This window comes from Gymnodraco acuticeps, unplaced genomic scaffold (assembly GCF_902827175.1).
Source record: "Gymnodraco acuticeps unplaced genomic scaffold, fGymAcu1.1, whole genome shotgun sequence".
NCBI classification, from domain to species: Eukaryota; Metazoa; Chordata; class Actinopteri; order Perciformes; family Bathydraconidae; genus Gymnodraco; species Gymnodraco acuticeps.
The window spans coordinates 92,741-113,191 of NW_022992202.1; the positions used below are offsets into that span (position 1 = coordinate 92,741).

At 44.2% G+C, this 20,451-nt stretch overlaps 1 protein-coding gene across 1 annotated transcript; it reads left to right on the forward strand.

Annotated features, from left to right (window-relative positions):
• The first annotated feature begins 17,113 nt into the window (after nt 1-17,113).
• LOC117539415 lies at nt 17,114-20,009 on the forward strand. The gene is made up of 2 exons (XM_034205595.1): nt 17,114-17,907; nt 17,950-20,009. Exons 1-2 carry the CDS (start codon nt 17,185-17,187, stop codon nt 19,852-19,854), a joined length of 2,628 nt encoding a protein of 875 aa, XP_034061486.1. The 5' UTR covers nt 17,114-17,184; the 3' UTR covers nt 19,855-20,009.
• The last annotated feature ends 442 nt before the right edge of the window (nt 20,010-20,451 follow it).

Genomic DNA, 20,451 nt, shown 5'->3' on the forward strand with positions numbered 1-20,451 from the left:
CCGGACACAGCCATCATCCCAATAACGAATGTGGACGTCCATCTGTTTTTTCTTGGTGGCTTGATTAAGGCTCTCGTCAAACATCAGCACAAACGGCCCAGCCTTGTTGATGCTATTAACGAGCTGTTCTTTAAAGTAAGGGGCCAAACCGAATCGGACTATGTACCCTGTTTTGTCTTTTCCACAGGCGAACTTCTTGGCTATTTCCGAATCTGGGAACATAGCTTGGAAAAGATCGGAAATCCCTTCATTGGAATTGATGGATTGGTGTTTCATTACGGTGTTGAGACACCACAGAACCTCTGCCCGCAGCGTTGGAGTGGCGGCCAGCAGCACTTGGAGGTCAGCAGTAACTTTAGATGAAGTGGCGGAGGCTGTAGTAGCTTCAGCGATGGTGGGTGGGGGCGGTGATGTTGCGCAGAAATGCGCGATTGAGACCTGCTGTTTGCGTCCCACAGCGGCTTTGTGGCTAGCACTTAGCATGTGGGACAGGACAGCTTTGATCCCCATCGAGGCAACACTAATCGCCTTCCGACACATGCAGCAGTAGGCCTCACGGTTATTCCCAGAAACGGGCCTCAGCCATGGTTAGAACTCCATATCCTCCAACCATTTGGATGCAAACTTGCATTTCCCCATGTTGTAACCGGCGTAAACAGACCTTCGCGCGCTATCAAGCAGCAGTCATCACTGAGCGTGCAATGTCTTGTTCAGATGACGTCAAATCCAACGGGATGAAAAAAAAATAAAACTACACAGAATCACACTACACACCTATGCAATGATTAAATTCAGGCAAACTCTAGAATATAATTTATATACTTATTGCAAACAAGCTACAACATTTAATACCTTAGAAAATGCTGTTTAATACTTTTTAATACTTTTTAAAAGCCTTATTTTTCGCTAAATTGATTTATCAACTTTTAATACTTTTTAAGACCCCGCGGACACCCTGAGCTAACGTTAGCTTAAACAAACGTAACATGCAACGTTAGCCTAATCTAAAATGCTCTTCTACGGCGTACCTTTCATGTGGCTCGTCAGCGCAGACTCTCGCATCGTTATTTTTGCAAACTTTGCAGGAGGCTACTCGTGGGCTTGACCCTCGTCTTAGCCATGGCTTGTATTTGTCTTCTGCTAGCCAACGCTCGTTGAAACTGCAACCTCCTGGCACACAGTCATCTATCACTCTCATCAGAATGCCCAGGTCACACGTAACACAAACACTTGCAGGTCGCACGCATAGCGCGGGAAGGCCGCAGCGGAGCTGTTTTATGTAGAAGCGAAGCAATTCTTTTATTTTAATCTAAAAAGCGAACTATTCAGTCAGACAGCAATTTATTGTAAAAGTAAAGCATTTACATTTTCAAGCACTTTATCTCAATTTCAAGCACCATTCGCAAAATTCAAGCACTTTCCCAACCTTGAAAACACCACGTCAAATTTCAAGCATTTTCAAGGATTTCAAGCACCCGTACGAACCCTGTGTATAGTACTGTATCAAACATTTAATTGACTGATACATCTGATTGTTTTCTTGATTATTAAAACAATTTGACAGAAGGTCTTCTCTCAATTTGTTAAGTTAATTTGGCCAGCAACCAAGAAAAATGTCATAGATAATGAAATGAAACAAATACATTTACATAAATTATCAAAAATGTAACGACCATATTTTCTATGAATCAATGAATAATTATAGCCCAAGAGATCAAGTAGGAGATCAAAAGTGGGATAAGCACAAAAAAGCAAGCACTGATTCATGTACATACCACATATTCTCGCACAAGGTTTTCTGGATCTTCACCCATGTAGAGACAGACTCCCTTGATGATGCACTCTCGCCCAGCATCTACATCATTACACTGAAAATAAATTCTTGATTAGCATCATTTTGTTTTTGCACATTTCGCGCAAAACATCACAGTTCCTATGAGAATGCAAGCCTTGCTGTGAGCTCAACATTATGTAAGAAGGAGATTAACAGGAAGGAGACAGACAGAAGACAATAAACCAATAGTGGAAGGAGAAAGATGAAAAATAAATGCACTACTGGCCTCCCTGGCAATGAGTGCAAGTGTGCTCTTCTTGCCAATAAATAATGTGGCAACTAAAACATTCAACACATTAACATAACCTCTCACAATTGTAAAAATCATGTTTTCCAAAATAAATGTATAATCTTAATGTTTATAGGTTACTCATGACTGTGAGGAGTAGGGCTGTGCGATTATAGCAAAAATCATAATCACGATTATTTGGGTCAATAATTGATATCACGATTATTTTGACGATTATTCATTGACCATTTATTGAACTTTAAAACAAATAATATTTTACCAATAAACAAGATCAACAAATATGTTGGAGCGCACTTCCAAAACCATACTAAACATATATTATTAATATGATAAATAAAAATTAATTAGACCAAAATAAATGAAATCAAATATGTTGCAGTGCACTGTCACAACCTACTGAAAACTCCTTAACATATAGCCAACATTTTGGTAAAACATATTCATTATTCCACTCAGTTAAACGTTGAAGGCTGGCCAACCGTCATGGTCCAGAAGTAACAGGAAATAAATGTTGAACTACAATTTAAGACCAAATAAAAATGTTTAGGCCACCATGGCAAATGCTGGTAGGGCTGCTCATGTCATCTCTTAAAGATGTTTTGCAAGAAACACCAGCCTGTTTACATGGTCTGGTTTCAGAGATGAGCGCAGGCAGGTGACAATATTGCCACCTGTACTGAAGACCCTCAGCCACGCCCCGACACATGGGGTGACGCCGGCCAATCACAAAGCTTTGATGCGTTCAAGTGCATTATTCTGGCACAGGAAGATTATGTTACAGGACATTAACGATAAAACAGAATATTGTTGTTCTATTTTTAGACACATCTCGCGATCGACTGGTTAGGCACCCCTGGGCTAGACCATAGGTCTGTTGTGGTAGCAAAGTATTCAGCTGAAGCCACATCTCTCTCAACTTCCCCACGGCATTTGTCATATAGTGCAGGCAGCGCAGACCTGCTGAAATAATACCGAGACGGCATCGCGTAACGCTTGTCCAACGTGTTGACAAGTTGCTTAAAGCCCTGGTTGCTAACAGTGCACATATCTTTAGCGATGTGAAATGTAATGGCAAAGTACTTGCAAATAGTGGAAATAGTTTGACCCTTCTTTTTAACGAGTTGCTGCTCTTGTTCTGACATCTTCGCTCGCGCTGAACACTCACAACACATGTCACTCCCACGTGGCCGAGTGGGCTTTGAGGGAGGGGCGAAAGCGCACCCAGCAAAATAATCGTATTTTGTCAATTATGCTGTTTTCATAATCATCGCAAGCCATAATCGTAATCGCGATTAAAATACGATTAATTGCACAGCCCTAGTGAGGAGCCTGTATCACTTACATTAGCAATGTGTGCAAGGATTGTTTTGAGCCTTTCCCCTAGCTGTCCTCCTCTGTTTTGGAACAGCTTGAGTAGGTTGTCAGAGTGGGTGTCCAGTTGAGACAGGAACTTGGATTGAAGTGGGCTGGTTGTGATTCTTTTGAATTGAGCATTGACCTGAAAACACATAAAAGCACAAAGGAATTGGGTTCAATGGTAAACCACCACTACACGTCGAGCAGACCAGGAGGTGATAAAAATACATGAATAATATACAATCAGGAATAATAACAGTTTCCCCAGTTATTAATCAACAGTAAATTCAAGATGAAATACTCATCATTAGATTAGCCTTACCTCACTGACTTCAAACAGAGCAGGCCACCTTGCCATGAAATCCTCCACCATTGGTACATCACGAACAACTTCATGTCTTCTGAGTGCGAAAGTCTTTTCCATCTTGAATTTGACAACGTCTCTGTTGTTTCTCTTCTTTACATCTAACAGTAAAGCTTTCTGCATATCCTCCAGACTTTCCTCGGTTTCTGCCAATGGGTATGTTGGGCAAAAGTTCACCTCAGCTCTTTTTGCCTTTTTGACACCAAAAGCTGCACTTTGCTTTCCTGCAGGTTTGGATCTTAAGGAGTTCACTGTCACCTCGTGGCAGCCCAGTTTTCTCAGGTGTGTGCGGTAGTTGGATAATTTATATTTTAAACTTCTCTTCCATCCGCCACATCCAGTGCAGGATCCCTTTTCAGTTAAACATGGATGACTCTTGATAAGACTCATGGCTACCTGTTCCATCTCCTTATCACTGACATACACTTTATACTGCACAATTTCCTGCACTAAACCATCAAGAATGGCTGACTTCAGCTTTGGGTCGGGGAAAAGCACAGTGCCATTTTGAAGGTATGATAAACCTGCCTGCTGAAGTTTGAGTTCTGAATCATACGAGAACTTGGGCACATGAAAAACAGCAGGCCAAGACAACCGTGAGCTTGTAGACTCACTCGATGAGAGTATATATGTATCCATAGAACTATCTAAAATGAACAAAGTCATTTTCTGAGGAAGGTCACAGGGGATTTGGGACTGGAACAGTAGAGTCAACATCAACATTCAGAAGGGTGGTGGTGGGCCTTGATATATCCATGACTCTAAGAGTACCTTTGTTTTCTACTTCGGAAATTGAAGTTAGGTTGAGGAACTCATTTCCAAACAAGGAATCCATAAATTGAAGTCTCAAATTCCCCTCAAGTCCACACTGCGTCTTCACTTCATCCTTGAGGTCGTCAACAGATGCAGGGAGTCCATTAGGGAGAGTCAGCCTCTGAGAGCTGCCATAAGGCAAGATGATTTTAAGGATAACAGGAGTTCCCATCTTCAAAGCAGATTAGTCTGAAAAGATGCACATAAAAAATGATTAGACATCTGACACTATACATTTTAGATTATATGAACAAAAATTATAACAGTTCCCTTTTATACAGGAAGCTACTGCTGTATATATCTGACTAGATGATTCCAATAGAATGGTTTTGTTGTCACACCTCCTACTTCAAAATGCCTTTTCAGGGTCACCATGTGTGCTGATCCAATCCTGTAGCCGACGAGTTCACTGAGTGCCACGAGAGTATATTTTCGTGTGGGTGCTGGGCTGAGTTCGAATGCTATATAATGCTCGCTGTACCAACCACAGAGCTCTCTGACAATGTCAAATACACTTTCGTTTTAGAATGCATATTTGGTAAATTTCACCAAATTCAGGCAGTCCATCTGATGCTCTGTGGGCCAATATCATTCCCTTCCTATAGGTTATACCTTCTGTTTTCACACACTGCGCAAGGTGGACCTCAGGTGTGTCAGAAAACTTTTGTCTGATGACTTGTGCTATCTCTTCCTTCAGTAAGTCTACTGGTAGAGTAGATACAGATGAGACCTCTAGCTTAGACTTGCTCTGACATGGAGAGCTCAGATGGTAAGCAATCATCATCTGATGTTTTGAGGCCATTGCGAGGGGAACATTCTTGAAGCAGCTTGTGTGTCTGACAACCTGCTTGAAAAAGCTATGCTTAGCTTCAAAGCGCATTGTCCACTGTCCAACGACTAGACCAAACAGCCTGATCAACTGGGGGTAGTGCTCCAAATAATGGTGTTTTGGTAGCAGCTTGATGTCGGGAAACAACTCTTTGTATCTCTGCCTGTGCTCTATGATTTTACTTTCTAAGAAAGCCAACGAGTCATCACTATGCACAGGAGCAACAACAAGCTCTGTGATGCCCTTCAGATCCATGAGAACAAGCCATGCAGGCTCATCCTCAGGTACAAGTGATCCAACCAAAAAAGGTAGGAACCGGAGCAAGCTCCAGTTTTCATGAGCGTTTCCCCCCAGTTTTTCTGCTGGAGAAAGTGTGTGACACAACATGAGGTTTATTTGTCCTATCAGCCCATTTATAGGGAAACTTCAGAATGGCATTGTTCAGGTAAAGTAATGTGAAAAACTTTCTTGATATAAGCACCGATAAGCAACGAGCTAGCTCTCCCGGGATTATACCCTCAAAAAGATCATGTGCAAGATCAGGTGGATAGCCAAAGATGACGTGAAAATGAGAGATTCTTGGTGAAAATGCATTCATTTTTCACTCCACAACAAGCTGTACCAGTATCTTGGGCTTGTTTGACATGGGCCTGATGAAGCTCCTTTGTTCTCAGACTGAAAGCACCAGATGCAGCTGAATGTTGCTGAATATCGCTGCTTTTTCCTGTGCGAAATCTGCAGTAGTATTCCATTGAGAAACTCTGCATAAATCCTGCAACGGAGTGCGCTCCCAGATTGTCAGCCACTACACTAAACAATGCACCTTCAACTGACTCACCTAATTGCGGGACATAAACACCTAGCTCCTCCAGAGTGTTGAGATCTTGTAGAAGAGGTTCAAAGACTTTGTCATAACCATACGTTTTAACGTCATCACTTTTACACAAAACTGACAAGTAGATGGATGACAGCGAGGAATGAGACCCTGGAGGCAAGTTAGCCAATACCCAATAAACAGCACAAAGCTTGTGTTTCTTTCTTGAGGTGCCAAGAGGGTTACAGGTCTCAAAGTCATCCACGTAAAAATGCAGGATTATCCTTGGCTTTCCTCCAGCAAAAAAACTATTTTCCTTAAACAAGGAACCATCTCTTGAGGACTTGCACTGAAAGGAAGCTCCAGAAGAGGTGACCTCCTCTCTTTGATGGTCCTCAACAACTTTATCAAGGATATCACTTCTGCTTAACAACTGCTGTAAGGACTTCAAGATCGGGACATATTGGAAAGTATGTTTGTTTTTAGCATCAATAATGTATTCAACTGGCTCTACAACACTGAAGTTCTGTTTGTAATACTTCTTCCGCAGATGCACAGTGCTTAGAGGTCCACCTTTCTGTATGGACCTTTGTACAGGATTACCAGTACATACTGCATCAACAGTTTCTGTAATTATAAGTTCATCTGCATTAAGGTTTCTCCGATGAAAGATGTCACGCACAATGTCACAAGTTAATGGAACAGGTGCAGAACCGATCAAATGACAGAGTTCCTCTAAAAACACATCAATGGCTGTGCTTGGCACATGGACCAAATGTTCCAACTTAAGTAAAGTAGCAGCAAATCTTTGTTCTATGACCTTCTGCAAGTCCTCAGTAGGAGAATGACTACTGAGAATGTCCTCAGTAAGAGAAGTATCCGACTCAAGCTCTACACAATCCTGGCTATTTGCCTCCAATTCATTCACAGATGATACCCTAGAAGTAACCACTACTCCAGGTTTAAAATCAACCAATGTGTGTTGGCAATGTTTCCGGTTTTTGTGTGATTTAAATGTAAAATAAATGTTTGTTTCAAAGTCACAGCCTAAAAACATACAACTGACCGTCTCATTTATTTTGAGATGTGCATTTATATGAGAAAAATAATCCCTCTCTGATGCTAAATCACTACAAGCACAAAGGTGGCAACTAAATATTGCTTCCTCTTTGCGAGTAACACCCATGGAGTGGATTTTACTTTGGTGGACAATAATGGCATTCCACGTCTTAAATGTACATGGACAGTGCAAGTATGTACATGGAAAAGGAGAATTACGTCCAAAATGTGGATGCTTTAACTTGTAGTGATGCAAAAGCTTTGACCTACTGTACTTGAGACAGTTACTGTGCACCCTTTACAATTCCACATTCCCTCCAGGTAACCCTGTAACATACATAAAGACAATCATTAGTCATTATTTAAGCTCAAACTGCAATATAGAGATAATCAAAAGGGTCAGCTGTCTACCAAAATGCAAAACACATGATGGAAATCAATGCAGTTACAAATTGATTTAGAGGACAAACATGAAACTAAACATCACATGTGTTTTTACAGTTTTATGATGCGGTTAAAGCTTGTTTGGAAATGCAATGCTGGTCAGATTAAAGCAAGTCTATATTTTAAATTAGAAAATAAACAATCGATATTTTTCATCTGTAACTCTTACTCTTTTTCTTTGAAAATGTACCTCAACAACAAAATGCAGAATTCAGGGCTGTAAAAGAAACACAGAAGGAAATGGATATGACAGCACTTACCAATATAAGACTTTTGAGTGTGCATGTATGCGAATTTGACAACGAACCTATGAAAGAAAACATTTAAAATTAGTGATGTGACCTCAGTGGATAGTCCTTATTAAATAAAAGACCGTAAACAATTATTACAAAAGCACAATTACATATAATATGAATTCCTGCACAATTATGGCCAAAATTTTAATTACAATAATTTAGATAAAAGGCATAATGATTATAGAGCACTGCTTTGATACTATTAAAAAACATACAAAAAGACATTGCAATATGAATTTTACTACAAGATGCTTTGTACTGTTATATGAAAAAAAAACACGGGTATTGTTGGATAAAACATTGCATTTCAAAATGAAATAAAGTGCACACACACACACACACACACACACACACACACACACACACACACACACACACACACACACACACACACACACACACACACACACACACACACACACACACACACACACACACACACACACACACACACACACACACACACACACACACACACACACACACACACACACACACACACACACACTGTACCCGAATATTCGAATATTCGTTCGTTGGCCAACTATTCAGGTTTTAATTTCATTATTCGGATATTCGTCTTTTGTTTTTTTTTCTATTTATTTATTTATTTTTCCTAAATGTATGCCATCAATAAAGGCAAATTGCCATATTCTTATACTATATTTATACTTTTGAATTGACTGCCTACTGTTACAATGCGGAAATATACAATCTCAGCCTGTGCTCCTGACATCGCGTTCACTCAGTCACGAACGCAAACGGCACGCTTCACCTCGCTTCACACACCTGAACACAAAATGCCGAAGACTCCAGCTGTGTGGGACCATTTTAAATTGGACGACGGTAAGAAGAAGGCAGTGTGCCAAATATGCGACAAGAAACTGGCCGGTGGCACAAGAACTCTGAAAAGTCACCGGATGCTGTAAATACTAGCCTAGCTTAGCTTAGCTGTTGTCAAGTTGCCATGATGAAGCTGCTTTATCCGCCGTTTAAACAGTAACGTTACACATGATAAAATCGTGCTCTTACTTTGCTTGGAAAATAGTTGCAAGCGACCGAATTGTTTTTTTATATTAGCTTTTCAATTTTATCCGAATAGTGAAAATAATAGGAGCAATGTGGAACATCTGGGGCTAAGGCAATTATTGGCATACAGTCCGTTCATTTTTTTTTCGTTCTTCATTTATTTAAATACTGTTTACTGTATCGGTAACAAGTATTACACTGTTAGGCCTATTGTTACGGCTATGTTATTAAAAGTATTGTTGTTATAACAGAAATATGTGTTTTGTATCTTCAGGTTGTAAAACGTTATAGACGGAATTTGTAACCAGATTTGGTCCCCGGGCGCTGCACTGCGGCTGGGTTACATGCAGAGGACACATTTAGTTTTAATGTATGCGAGTACTGAGACAATAAATACATATAAATCGTAATAGTATGCTCTTTCTGCGCTTCTGCTTAACAGCGTGTTGTCAGGTGTCTCAGAGCGTGTTATGAAATTATTATTTTTTTTTAATTGTTTTATTAAAAAAAAAAAAAGATCTTTCCGCACCGAATATTCGAATATTCGCTGTTGATTACTACCGAATATCCGGAGCCCGAAAAATGGTATTCGGGACAGCCCTAACACACACACACACACACACTATATCCGGTCAAAGAGCCGCGGTAAAAACTCGCCAACAAGCAAGTGAAAACTCCACACTGGGTCTGCTCTCGGGCTGTAAATTCAGGGAGCACTGGATTATATGCAGCACGTTTTCAGCGGAGCTTGCATTTTTAAACGCATTTGTGTAAACAGCCCCGGGCCGGCCCAATGTAACTCCCGGTATTGATAGACAGGAGGGATGTGTGTCTGTGTCTGTGAGAGGGAGACAGCAGCGAGAGAGCAAACGCCAAAGCCAAAGCAAATTTCATGACGGTGGCTTAAAAAATGTTTACAAGACAAGCTATACTCGATGTTTGCAATACAGTAATCTTATAAATGTTACGTAAAAAAAGCCACGATACACAGAGTATATTGGATATATTGCCCAGCCCTAATTGATAGCAATTGCTAATGTTAGTTTGAACTTGCTAGCATTAGCAATACATAGCGGTATACAGTATAGGTACACAAACAGCTCCTTCGAATTATTATATCAAACTAAAACAGCTATATAGTGAGAATTACCATTCTTGTACACAAAATCAATGTAATGAACTTACGTTGTTTGTCTCTCACAGAGGCAACTGTGGCATAGCTTCCAGAATATTAATCTTCTTTTTCGCGGTTTTGTCACTTCTTCTGATTTGTTTCGTAGTTGTTGCATTGGTGCATTGCCGCTGCCTTCTGAACCGGAGAACCAATCACACCCGTCCTGGCGCAACATCAGCTTCCGACGTCGCCCGCGCTTTCATCGGCACGTGGGTGGCGCGATTCGGGACCCCGTCTGACCTCTCCTCTGACCGCGGTTCTCAGTTCACCTCGGAGCTGTGCAACGCTGTTGCTGTGGGTTTGGGGGTCAAGCTGCACCGCACCACTGCATATCACCCCCAGGCTAACGGATTGTGTGAGCGGTTTCACCGGTCCATGAAGGCGTCACTGCGTGCCGGCTTGATAGACGGCAACTGGGTGGATAAGCTCCCGTGGGTTATGCTCGGCCTCAGGTGTGCCCCCAAAGAAGACCTACAGTCCTCGTCAGCGGAGCTCGTCTATGGTCAGATGCTACGGGGCCCTGGGGAATTCATTCCCACCGCCACTGTGCCCTGGTCTGCAGCCGGGCAGCGCTCCTCCCTGCTGGAGACCGCCGGGACATTCACGCCCGTCCCCACGTCGCAGCACAGCAACCCATCTTTCCGGGTGTCTCCCGGATTACGGTCGGCCGATTTCGTTTTTATTCGCCACGACGCCCACCGCGGTCCCCTGCGGCCCCCTTACGACGGTCCGTTCAGGGTCATACGTCACGGGGACAAGAGCCTGGTGGTGGACGTTGGTGGCAGGCCTGAGACTGTGTCCGTTGATCGGATTAAGCCTGCTCACGTGGACATTTCCAGGTCGTTGGAGTTGGCTCTGCCCCCACGTCGGGGCCGCCCTCCCATGGCCCGCCCCCCGCCCCCTGTGGGGATGCCCTCGTTGGCGCCCCTGCCCTCGCCTGTGGCCCCGCCCGCCTCGGCCCCTGTGGTCCGTACGTGCCGGGGTCGGGTGGTACTTCCTCCCAGGCACGAGGATTTTGACTATGGGTGAATACTGGGGGGGCTTGTGTGGTGATTGACATTATTCACCCACGGATCTATGGGTTGGGGTATTGTTCCGCACGGACATTTGAGTGAGCCGGACTTCCTGTTTCCGCCGGTCTTCGCTTCCCGGGCATGAAGTTGTTTACATGTGTGTTCAGATGCTAAATAAAAGTAGAGCTTGTAACTTTGATACCCCGCCTCCGACTCCCGTCTCTCGGCACTACATTGGTGACCCCGACGTGGGGGCAGAGCCAACTCCAACGACCTGGAAATGTCCTTTTCGCGAGGCTCAACCAACACGGCCTGATTATCAACCCGGCGAAGTGTCAGTTCGGGTTGTCCTCCATCCATTTCCTCGGGCACCTCATCAGCAAGGACGGGGCCGCCCCCCTCCCGTCGAAAGTGGAGGCCGTGTCTGCCTTTCCACGACCGCCTACAGCTCGGGCGCTCCGAGAGTTCCTCGGGATGGTGACGTTTTATCACCGGTTCATCCGCCGGGCGGCCCACACCATGCGCCCGCTGTACGAGGCCCTCAGGGACAAATCCCCCGGCCAGGCCATAGACTGGACGGCTGAAAGGGAGGTCGCTTTCAACGCCACCCTGAGCGAAGCCGCCATGTTGGCTCACCCGTCACACAGGGCCCCCATCGCTATCACCACCGACGCGTCTGACTACGCAGTGGGCGCGGTGCATGAACAATGGGTCGACGGCGCCTGGCAACCGCTCGCCTTTTTCAGTCGCCAGTTGACTCCCAGGGAGCGCAAGTACAGCGCTTTCGACAGAGAACTCCTTGGTCTCTATGGCGGTTCGCCACTTCCGTTTCCTGCTGGAAGGCCGGGAGTTTGCGGCGTTCGTGGATCACAAGCCACTGACCTTCTGCATGTCCAAGGTGGCTGAGCCGTGGTCCGCCCGACAGCAACGCCAGCTTTCGTACATCTCCGAGTACACCACGGACATACGACACATCGCTGGCAAGGCTAACGTGGTCGCGGACTGCCTCTCCAGAGCGGTCATCGGAGCTGTGCAGCTGGGCCTCGATTACCTCCGCATGGGCGCTGACCAGGCCTCTGACCACGGGGTCCAGACCCTCAAGGCCTCGGTCACGGGATTACGCCTGGAGGAGGTCACGGTCGGTGACTCTGGCGCAAAGCTGTGGTGTGACGTCTCCACGGGCCAGCCTCGACCGCTGGTCCCTGCGGACTGGCGTCGACCCATTTTTGAGGCGGTTCACAATCTTTCCCACCCCGGTAGGAAGCCGTCCGTGAAGTTGTTGTCACAGAAGTTCGTGTGGCAGGGGCTTAAGAAGGACGTGAGGTCCTGGGTCGACTCGTGCGTGGCCTGTCAACGGGCCAAAGTCCACCGCCATACTAGGGCCCCTTTTGAACTTTTTGCGGTTCCTGAGAGGAGGTTTGACCATGTCAATGTCAACCTCGTAGGTCCGCTTCCCCCCTCTCACGGTTTCACTTACCTGTTTACGATGGTGGACAGGACGACCCGCTGGCCCAGAGGTCGTTCCCCTCGCCTCAACATCAGCTTCCGACGTCGCCCGCGCTTTCATCGGCACGTGGGTGGCGCGATTCGGGACCCCGTCTGACCTCTCCTCTGACCGCGGTTCTCAGTTCACCTCGGAGCTGTGCAACGCTGTTGCTGTGGGTTTGGGGGTCAAGCTGCACCGCACCACTGCATATCACCCCCAGGCTAACGGATTGTGTGAGCGGTTTCACCGGTCCATGAAGGCGTCACTGCGTGCCGGCTTGATAGACGGCAACTGGGTGGATAAGCTCCCGTGGGTTATGCTCGGCCTCAGGTGTGCCCCCAAAGAAGACCTGCAGTCCTCGTCGGCGGAGCTCGTCTATGGTCAGATGCTACGGGGCCCTGGGGAATTCATTCCCACCGCCACTGTGCCCTGGTCTGCAGCCGGGCAGCGCTCCTCCCTGCTGGAGACCGCCGGGACATTCACGCCCGTCCCCACGTCGCAGCACAGCAACCCATCTTTCCGGGTGTCTCCCGGATTACGGTCGGCCGATTTCGTTTTTATTCGCCACGACGCCCACCGCGGTCCCCTGCGGCCCCCTTACGACGGTCCGTTCAGGGTCATACGTCACGGGGACAAGAGCCTGGTGGTGGACGTTGGTGGCAGGCCTGAGACTGTGTCTGTTGATCGGATTAAGCCTGCTCACGTGGACATTTCCAGGTCGTTGGAGTTGGCTCTGCCCCCACGTCGGGGCCGCCCTCCCATGGCCCGCCCCCCGCCCCCTGTGGGGATGCCCTCGTTGGCGCCCCTGCCCTCGCCTGTGGCCCCGCCCGCCTCGGCCCCTGTGGTCCGTACGCGCCGGGGTCGGGTGGTACTTCCTCCCAGGCACGAGGATTTTGACTATGGGTGAATACTGGGGGGGCTTGTGTGGTGATTGACATTATTCACCCACGGATCTATGGGTTGGGGTATTGTTCCGCACGGACATTTGAGTGAGCCGGACTTCCTGTTTCCGCCGGTCTTCGCTTCCCGGGCATGAAGTTGTTTACATGTGTGTTCAGATGCTAAATAAAAGTAGAGCTTGTAACTTTGATACCCCGCCTCCGACTCCCGTCTCTCTGCACTACAATATACTATTTCCGGTGGTGACCAAACTCGATCGCATTGATGTTAATTTTTCAATTCAATCACATTCAGTCGATGTAAAGTAATCTAATAAATGTAACATTCTCCATAAACACATTAGGATTATTTGATTGAATCAAGTTCACTGGAGGAATATAAATAAATTGCGTTGCATACACTAATTTAATTTTGTAAATTCAAAGACCTGCTGTTTCCCATTTTTTCAGCGTGTGGTACAGTGTGTAGGTGTGTGTGTTGTACAGTGCGTAGATGCGGCGGACAGACGGGTCTCAGTTGGTTTGGTGTCCTATCAGCGGCGCCGGATTCATTTCAGAAGTGGGGGGGCAAAAAGTGCGTGTGTATGTGACACAGCCTACTTGCCAACCCTCCCGATTTTCGCGGGAGACTCTCGTTTTCCTCGCGGGGTCATATTTATCCCGCATTTCTCCCGATTTCTGACTAAATCTGATTTGTTTCATTCTAACATAATGCACCAAATGTTACTGTTTCCACTCGGACTTCAATACAGCTAGGCCTACACCATTGTTTGGTTTCCATGGTAACGTGTCTCTTCAGTAGCGCGAGCAAATGAAAGTCTGAGAGGGTCTTCAGGAGGAAGATAGTCAGAGAAAAAAGAACAAGAATGGACAACTCAACCCTCTGCTCACTCCTTTCCTCTACATTAAAGGGGACCTATCATGCAAAATGCACCTTTGGACGTCTTTTATACATGAATATGTGTCCCCGGTGTTCCAGGGAACTCACCAAGTGTCAGAAAACACAACCCTCTCTATTTTCCTCCTTCGCCAAATCTCTAAAAAAGTGGCTGAAACGGATCTGAAAAAACGGATCCAGATTTCAACACTTTCCTACGTCACAAAGAGACGTGCTCCGCTTATTGGTCAACTCTCCACCTATCAGGGGAATGAGCCACGGCCACGTGCATTGCCGGGATCAATACCAACCATCCGGGAGCAGGCCAGTGAGGACACATCCAATTTTGAAGCTGTAAGTTTTTATTTAGCGGTGTTTTTCCTGATAAAGCTATCTCTAGCTTGTAGTATGTAGCATGTAGCATGTAGCTTCGCCGTATCAATGTCGCCTCAAACCCAAATAGTAATCGGTTAGGTGTTTATATGTTTTTATAACATTTTATATTGTACGCTCCGCAGTCTTTGCTTTGTCTTTTATTTTAATTATCAGGCATTTGCTAACATGTTCAGACATACTGCCATAATGGCGATCTGTGTGAAGGCTGTAAAGCCACGCCCTAGCCGATAACACAAGTATTTATTCTCCTATTTATTAGTATTTTGTATCCTCTAAAATCATATTGAGTAAGTTATAATAATGTTAGAAATTAAAATCAATGTTGGTATGGCGTAATTTGAATTAAATACACTATTTAATTTAAATCAGTTTTATTCTGAAAAACCGGAAGTTCACTAACTATTAACTTAATACTTTTATTCTGAAAATTCTTCATTTCCGGTTAGCATTAGCATGTGGCGAAATGCTGCATTTTCAAACCGTGAATCAAAGGTGAAATGACATGTGATGTTGTACACTGAGCACACTGAGCACACTGGGTTTAGCACTCATTTATTACCGCTGAATAACGTTTATTAGGGAATGTTTAAATGACCACAGACACCAGAATGATATAATTTAACAACAGAAAAAGGCAGAAATTGCATTGGACCCGCCCCCGACCAATAGGAGAAGACCTCCGATGACAACAGGAAGAGCAAGCCAAGGATTGACCTCTTTCTACCGGGTGACCTGGACTGACCGGGCGGATGAGGAGAACGCCTCCACTCGCACATTTCATTTTGTACTGTACACCACCACATCTTTTGTGTAATTAAATGCTGTTAACTTTTATAAGCTTCCCTTGACTCTTTTCAGTCTCTCCTGCCTTCGGGGTTATAGAATACACTAACATGGCGTCCCTGGGTGGGCTCTGAAGCGGGATAGAGCTGGAAGAGAGGGGAATGCTGCAAGCTAACTAGCATCACACTAGCCTGCAGAAAATGAGTTTTTGGCTGGGCCTAAACGAAAGGTGAGACAGTTACCTGTTTAATTCCGTGGTGATTGCGAGTGGTGTGGAGATTGTATATAGTGTTTCTATTCGTCTCTGTTGTATCTTCGGCGCCGCCCGATAATGTGAATATTACATATTAAGACCTTCTGGTGAGGCAGAATGTTATCTGGGATAGGGTTCACATTGTGTTAAATACCTCTGGGTAGGTACCAGACCTGATCTGTTTTACACTGGACTGGGTCCAGTCATGTTAGTCTATATGTTCGATGTGTTAAACCTGCGTAGTCTGGTTTAATAACGTATATTGTGTGGAGTTTTTAAGCCAAAAAGTATATTTTTGTGTGATCTTCTAAGCCGAAACGATTGTGTACAAGATTGGTATGAGATCGGCTTTTAGGGTCAGCATCTATATAATTTAGAGCTAAGATAAATGAAGATTGTGTTTTGTATTGTCAATCAGTGTGGTTATTTATATGCAGATGTTGAATGTTTCCATTGTTCCCCTTCCCCCAGTCACATGCGGTTAATGCTATACTGCTAAGCTAGCCAGTTAGCATTACTAGATGGTGAAATACTTCGAGTAAAGATACAACCGGTAACTACTGATTAAATACACAGGGATGGTGTAGATGAACGTTGAGAGTAGATTGAGTTGTTTTGTTTTTCATGCTTTTCAAAGAAAGTACTTTGAACTTTATATTTTGAAATAAACAGGAAGTATGTTTATGAACCGGAAGTACTAGTTGATACATTTGAGAGGAGTTACAAATAAAACAGCTCCCCTAGCGGACATAATAAGTATTACAGTTAATACATTCTTCACCACACAGATAAAGATTACATGTGGTTTCTTTGAATTGAAGTATTGTAGTTAACACATTTTATGACATTTGCATAATTTCATGAACTCAACTTGAGTATACACTGTCCACGGTTTATTTGGATTTGCACCATATTCCTATTTTTACAAAGTCAAAACCATACACTGTTCATTTTTATTTATTTGTTCAGATTTTAAAAAATTTGCATAATTTCAAAATTTTAATTTAATTTGTCTAATTTTGATTTTCCAATCTCAGTTTTACAACATTTAAATTTATTTTTCCAAATTCTGTAAAAAAATTGAAAAAATTACAAGATTTTAAAGTTAAGTTCAGATGACATAGGATATCTTTATAAAGAATACAAGGGTACTATTCAGAGGATTAGTCATTCATTTTGATAAACTTAATAATATTATCGGTGTACTTAAGAAACATGTCGCCAGAGTTAAGAGCACTCACAGTGCCAGGCACAACTGCAGATATTAAGGCGAGAGTAAACATCAGATCAGATGCTTTAACGTGTCCAAGTCATAGACAGAAGACATGGAACCAAATAGAGAAACTGTTGGAACAGTGGCAAACGAGAGGATTGATTCCAGCAGATGATCAACCTGGACCAACGGAAGCCCATAGAAAAGCTGTAGTTGAACATGAGAATGCTGAATACCTACAACAGGAAAAAGCATGGATCAAAGCCGTACAAACCCCTTGGTATGGACCAGCTAAAAGCGCTATGAAAAAAGCTGAAAAAAGAAAAGTTAGGGTTACATGTCTGTTAATCCATCTGACATCCATCGCAGAAGATCTGCCAGTAAATGAAGACACAGCAGAAATGACAAAAGAGGCTCCACTTATCCAAACTCCAAAGCAGTATCCAAGCCTGACCGAAGTGTCTCCTCCAGACATATCAGAGAACAACCCTTCTCACCAAGCTTCGATTCAAGCCCCAAATGAGAAAGAATTGGCGTTTGAGGTAAGAATCCTATCCAGTGTCAACCAGCTGATGGAAGAACTCGGCAGAAGAATGGAAGCAGAACTCGACAGAAGACACGAAGAGCTCGACAGAAGAATGGAGGAACTCGACAGAAGAATGGACGAGGAGCTCAACAGAAGCATTGAAGCAGAACTCATCAGAGGAATGGAAGAGAGACGAAAGGCAGATGAAGCCCATAATGACATTATTGAAGAAAGACGGAAGGCAGTTGAAGCCCATAATGACATTATTGCAGAAAGACAAAGGGAGGAAGATAAATACCAACTACTTCTGGCGGAGAGGCAACAAGACGATGTAAGATTCCAGGACATGATGGCAGATAGACAAAGGAGAGAACAAGAAGAACGAAGAACTCAAAGAAAACGCAGAACAAACTACTCTCCTGACTATTCCAATGGACGGGGAGATGAATATGACGACAGCGGTACACAGTCTGAAACCAGTAGACACTCCCCATACCATGAACAGTCACAGCAACAACGCAGTTTTGCATCTCCTCCTGAGAATAATAGTAGTGACGAAAACGAGCAACATTACCCTGGGACATGCCCCAAAACTAGAAGAACCAAGACAACTAAAAGAACCAAGACCGGTGCACATACCTCCATGCCATTGATAGCGGCTGGAAGAGGAGGATTTCAATACCAATCATGGACTCACAGGGACATGGAAGCATTAGTGTCAAAGCTACCTCCACTCACGAAAGGAGGTCAGAAGTGGGTTACTGATCTGGAGAAGTACACTGTCCAAGACCACCTGTGCTTGGGAGACATGAGGGCCCTGCTTGGACGAATAGAAGGAAGACTAGAGGCAAGAGCAGTAGATTCCGAGGCCAATTGCACGCACGACCCAGATGAAACTTCATTCAACAATATCAGGTCGAATTATTGGGCTGCTATTCGTCACATCTACCCGACAACACGCAATTTACATGCCCTCAACAGCCTGAGAAAAGAACCGGGGGAAGAAATGCATGCCTTCTTGAAGAGATGTGAAGGAGTGTGGGAGGACTGCACTGGAGAACGGCATGACGTTTCTCCGGCTGTTGTAATGTTGTGGAAGAACGCTGTCATTAAAGCCCTTCCCCGATCAGTGCAGGCAGGCCTGGGAGACGTGGTGGGATTAGACGCTAAACCCATTGAAGAATGGAGACTACATCTCATTCACTACGATATGAAATACCAGGCAACAAAGGGGGAAAATGATGAAGAAATTAAAACACTAAAACTAAGACTTTTGAAGATACAAGTAGCTGAGAAAGATGCCGAAGCTAATAAAAACAAGAAATCGACAAATCAGATGGCTATACTAGCAGAGAAGGCAGGGCGGACACCTCCAACAGTTCAACAAAGCGGAGGAGGAAGTGTATGTCCACAAAACCAGGTTCAGCAGACACCTGTGTATCTTCCTACGCAAGTACAGCCACAAGCACCACAGTATCTTCAACAGCAAACACCTGTGTATCTTCCTACGCAAGTACAGCCACAAGCACCACAGTATATTCAACAGCAAATACCTGTGTATCTTCCTACGCAAGTACAGCCACAAGCACCACAGTATCTTCAACAGCAGACACCTGTGTATCTTCCTACGCAAGTACAGCCACAAGCACCACAGTATATTCAACAGCAAATACCTGTGTATCTTCCTAACCAAGTACAGCCGCAAGCACAGGTATACACTCCCATACAGCATCAACAAAAGGGACAATGGAGAGGAAAGCAACGATCAAGAGGAAGAAGGGATGATGGCTGCTTCATATGTGGAGATTGTAGACATCTGGCCAGAGATTGCCCCACTCAGCAATATCCACCACAAGGTAGCACCTCACAATACAGAGGAGAACCAGCGTTAGATTTTAGAAATATTGAGGCGGAAGCATATGCCAGGGCCATGACGAATATTTCTGTTGGATCAGGTGATTGGGTAAATGTAAAAATCCACAAGATGAACTTGTTGCAACCTGTATGGAGTGGACCATGGGAAGTTGTAGAACGCACTGCAGATGCGCTCCGGATCAAAGTTAAAAAAGGAACATGTTGGCACCTTCTTACACATTGTGTAGCCGTACCGCCACCTTTCCAGAAACGGCACGGCAGTTGGAACTGATTTTGGAAAACTGGTACAAAAAACAATAAGGAATTGAACATTTTTTACAACGACAGCACCAGGAGATGAGTAAACTCAAGAATCTGTAGTGTAAATACATTGAGAAAAACACATTTTACACTCGAACTGTTTGCACATCATAGACAAGGAAGTTAGACAATATAAATAAATGTTCAGCAAAAGTAATAAGTATGGTGGAAAGTAGACATAGGCCTACACTTGATTCAAATTTCATTACTGTGATCCAATTGGTGTGCTCTGCAGGTTTACTATTGTTCTAAATAACAGTGGGATTTAAAATATTGGAGAAAATATGGAGATGTTCTTTCGTAGTGTGTGGAATATGTGATGCTGGAAACATGTAAGTATTTCAGAGTTGTGTTGGGTAAATATGTAGCAATGGATGAAACAATTTTTAGAGTGAGTTTTTGTAATATCATTAGTAGACATTAATTATGTTGTTTAGATGGCATTTAACAACTAAGACAGATAGTATGATTAGAAAGAGACAGAGTGGAAAGGGTTGGATTTATTTAACCTCAGTGTGCTAGACTTCTTATAGGTAATGCGTCCCGAGACCTGGACTCCCCCTCTGAG

What these genes read in the sequence shown, in the direction of transcription:
- LOC117539415 (XM_034205595.1), top strand. Translation starts at nt 17,185, where the DNA reads ATGTCGCCAGAGTTAAGAGCACTCACAGTGCCAGGCACAACTGCAGAT. An exon ending in GAATGGAAGAGAGACGAAAG is followed by an intron (nt 17,908 to 17,949) that starts GCAGATGAAGCC and finishes GAAAGACGGAAG; the next exon opens with GCAGTTGAAGCCCATAATGA.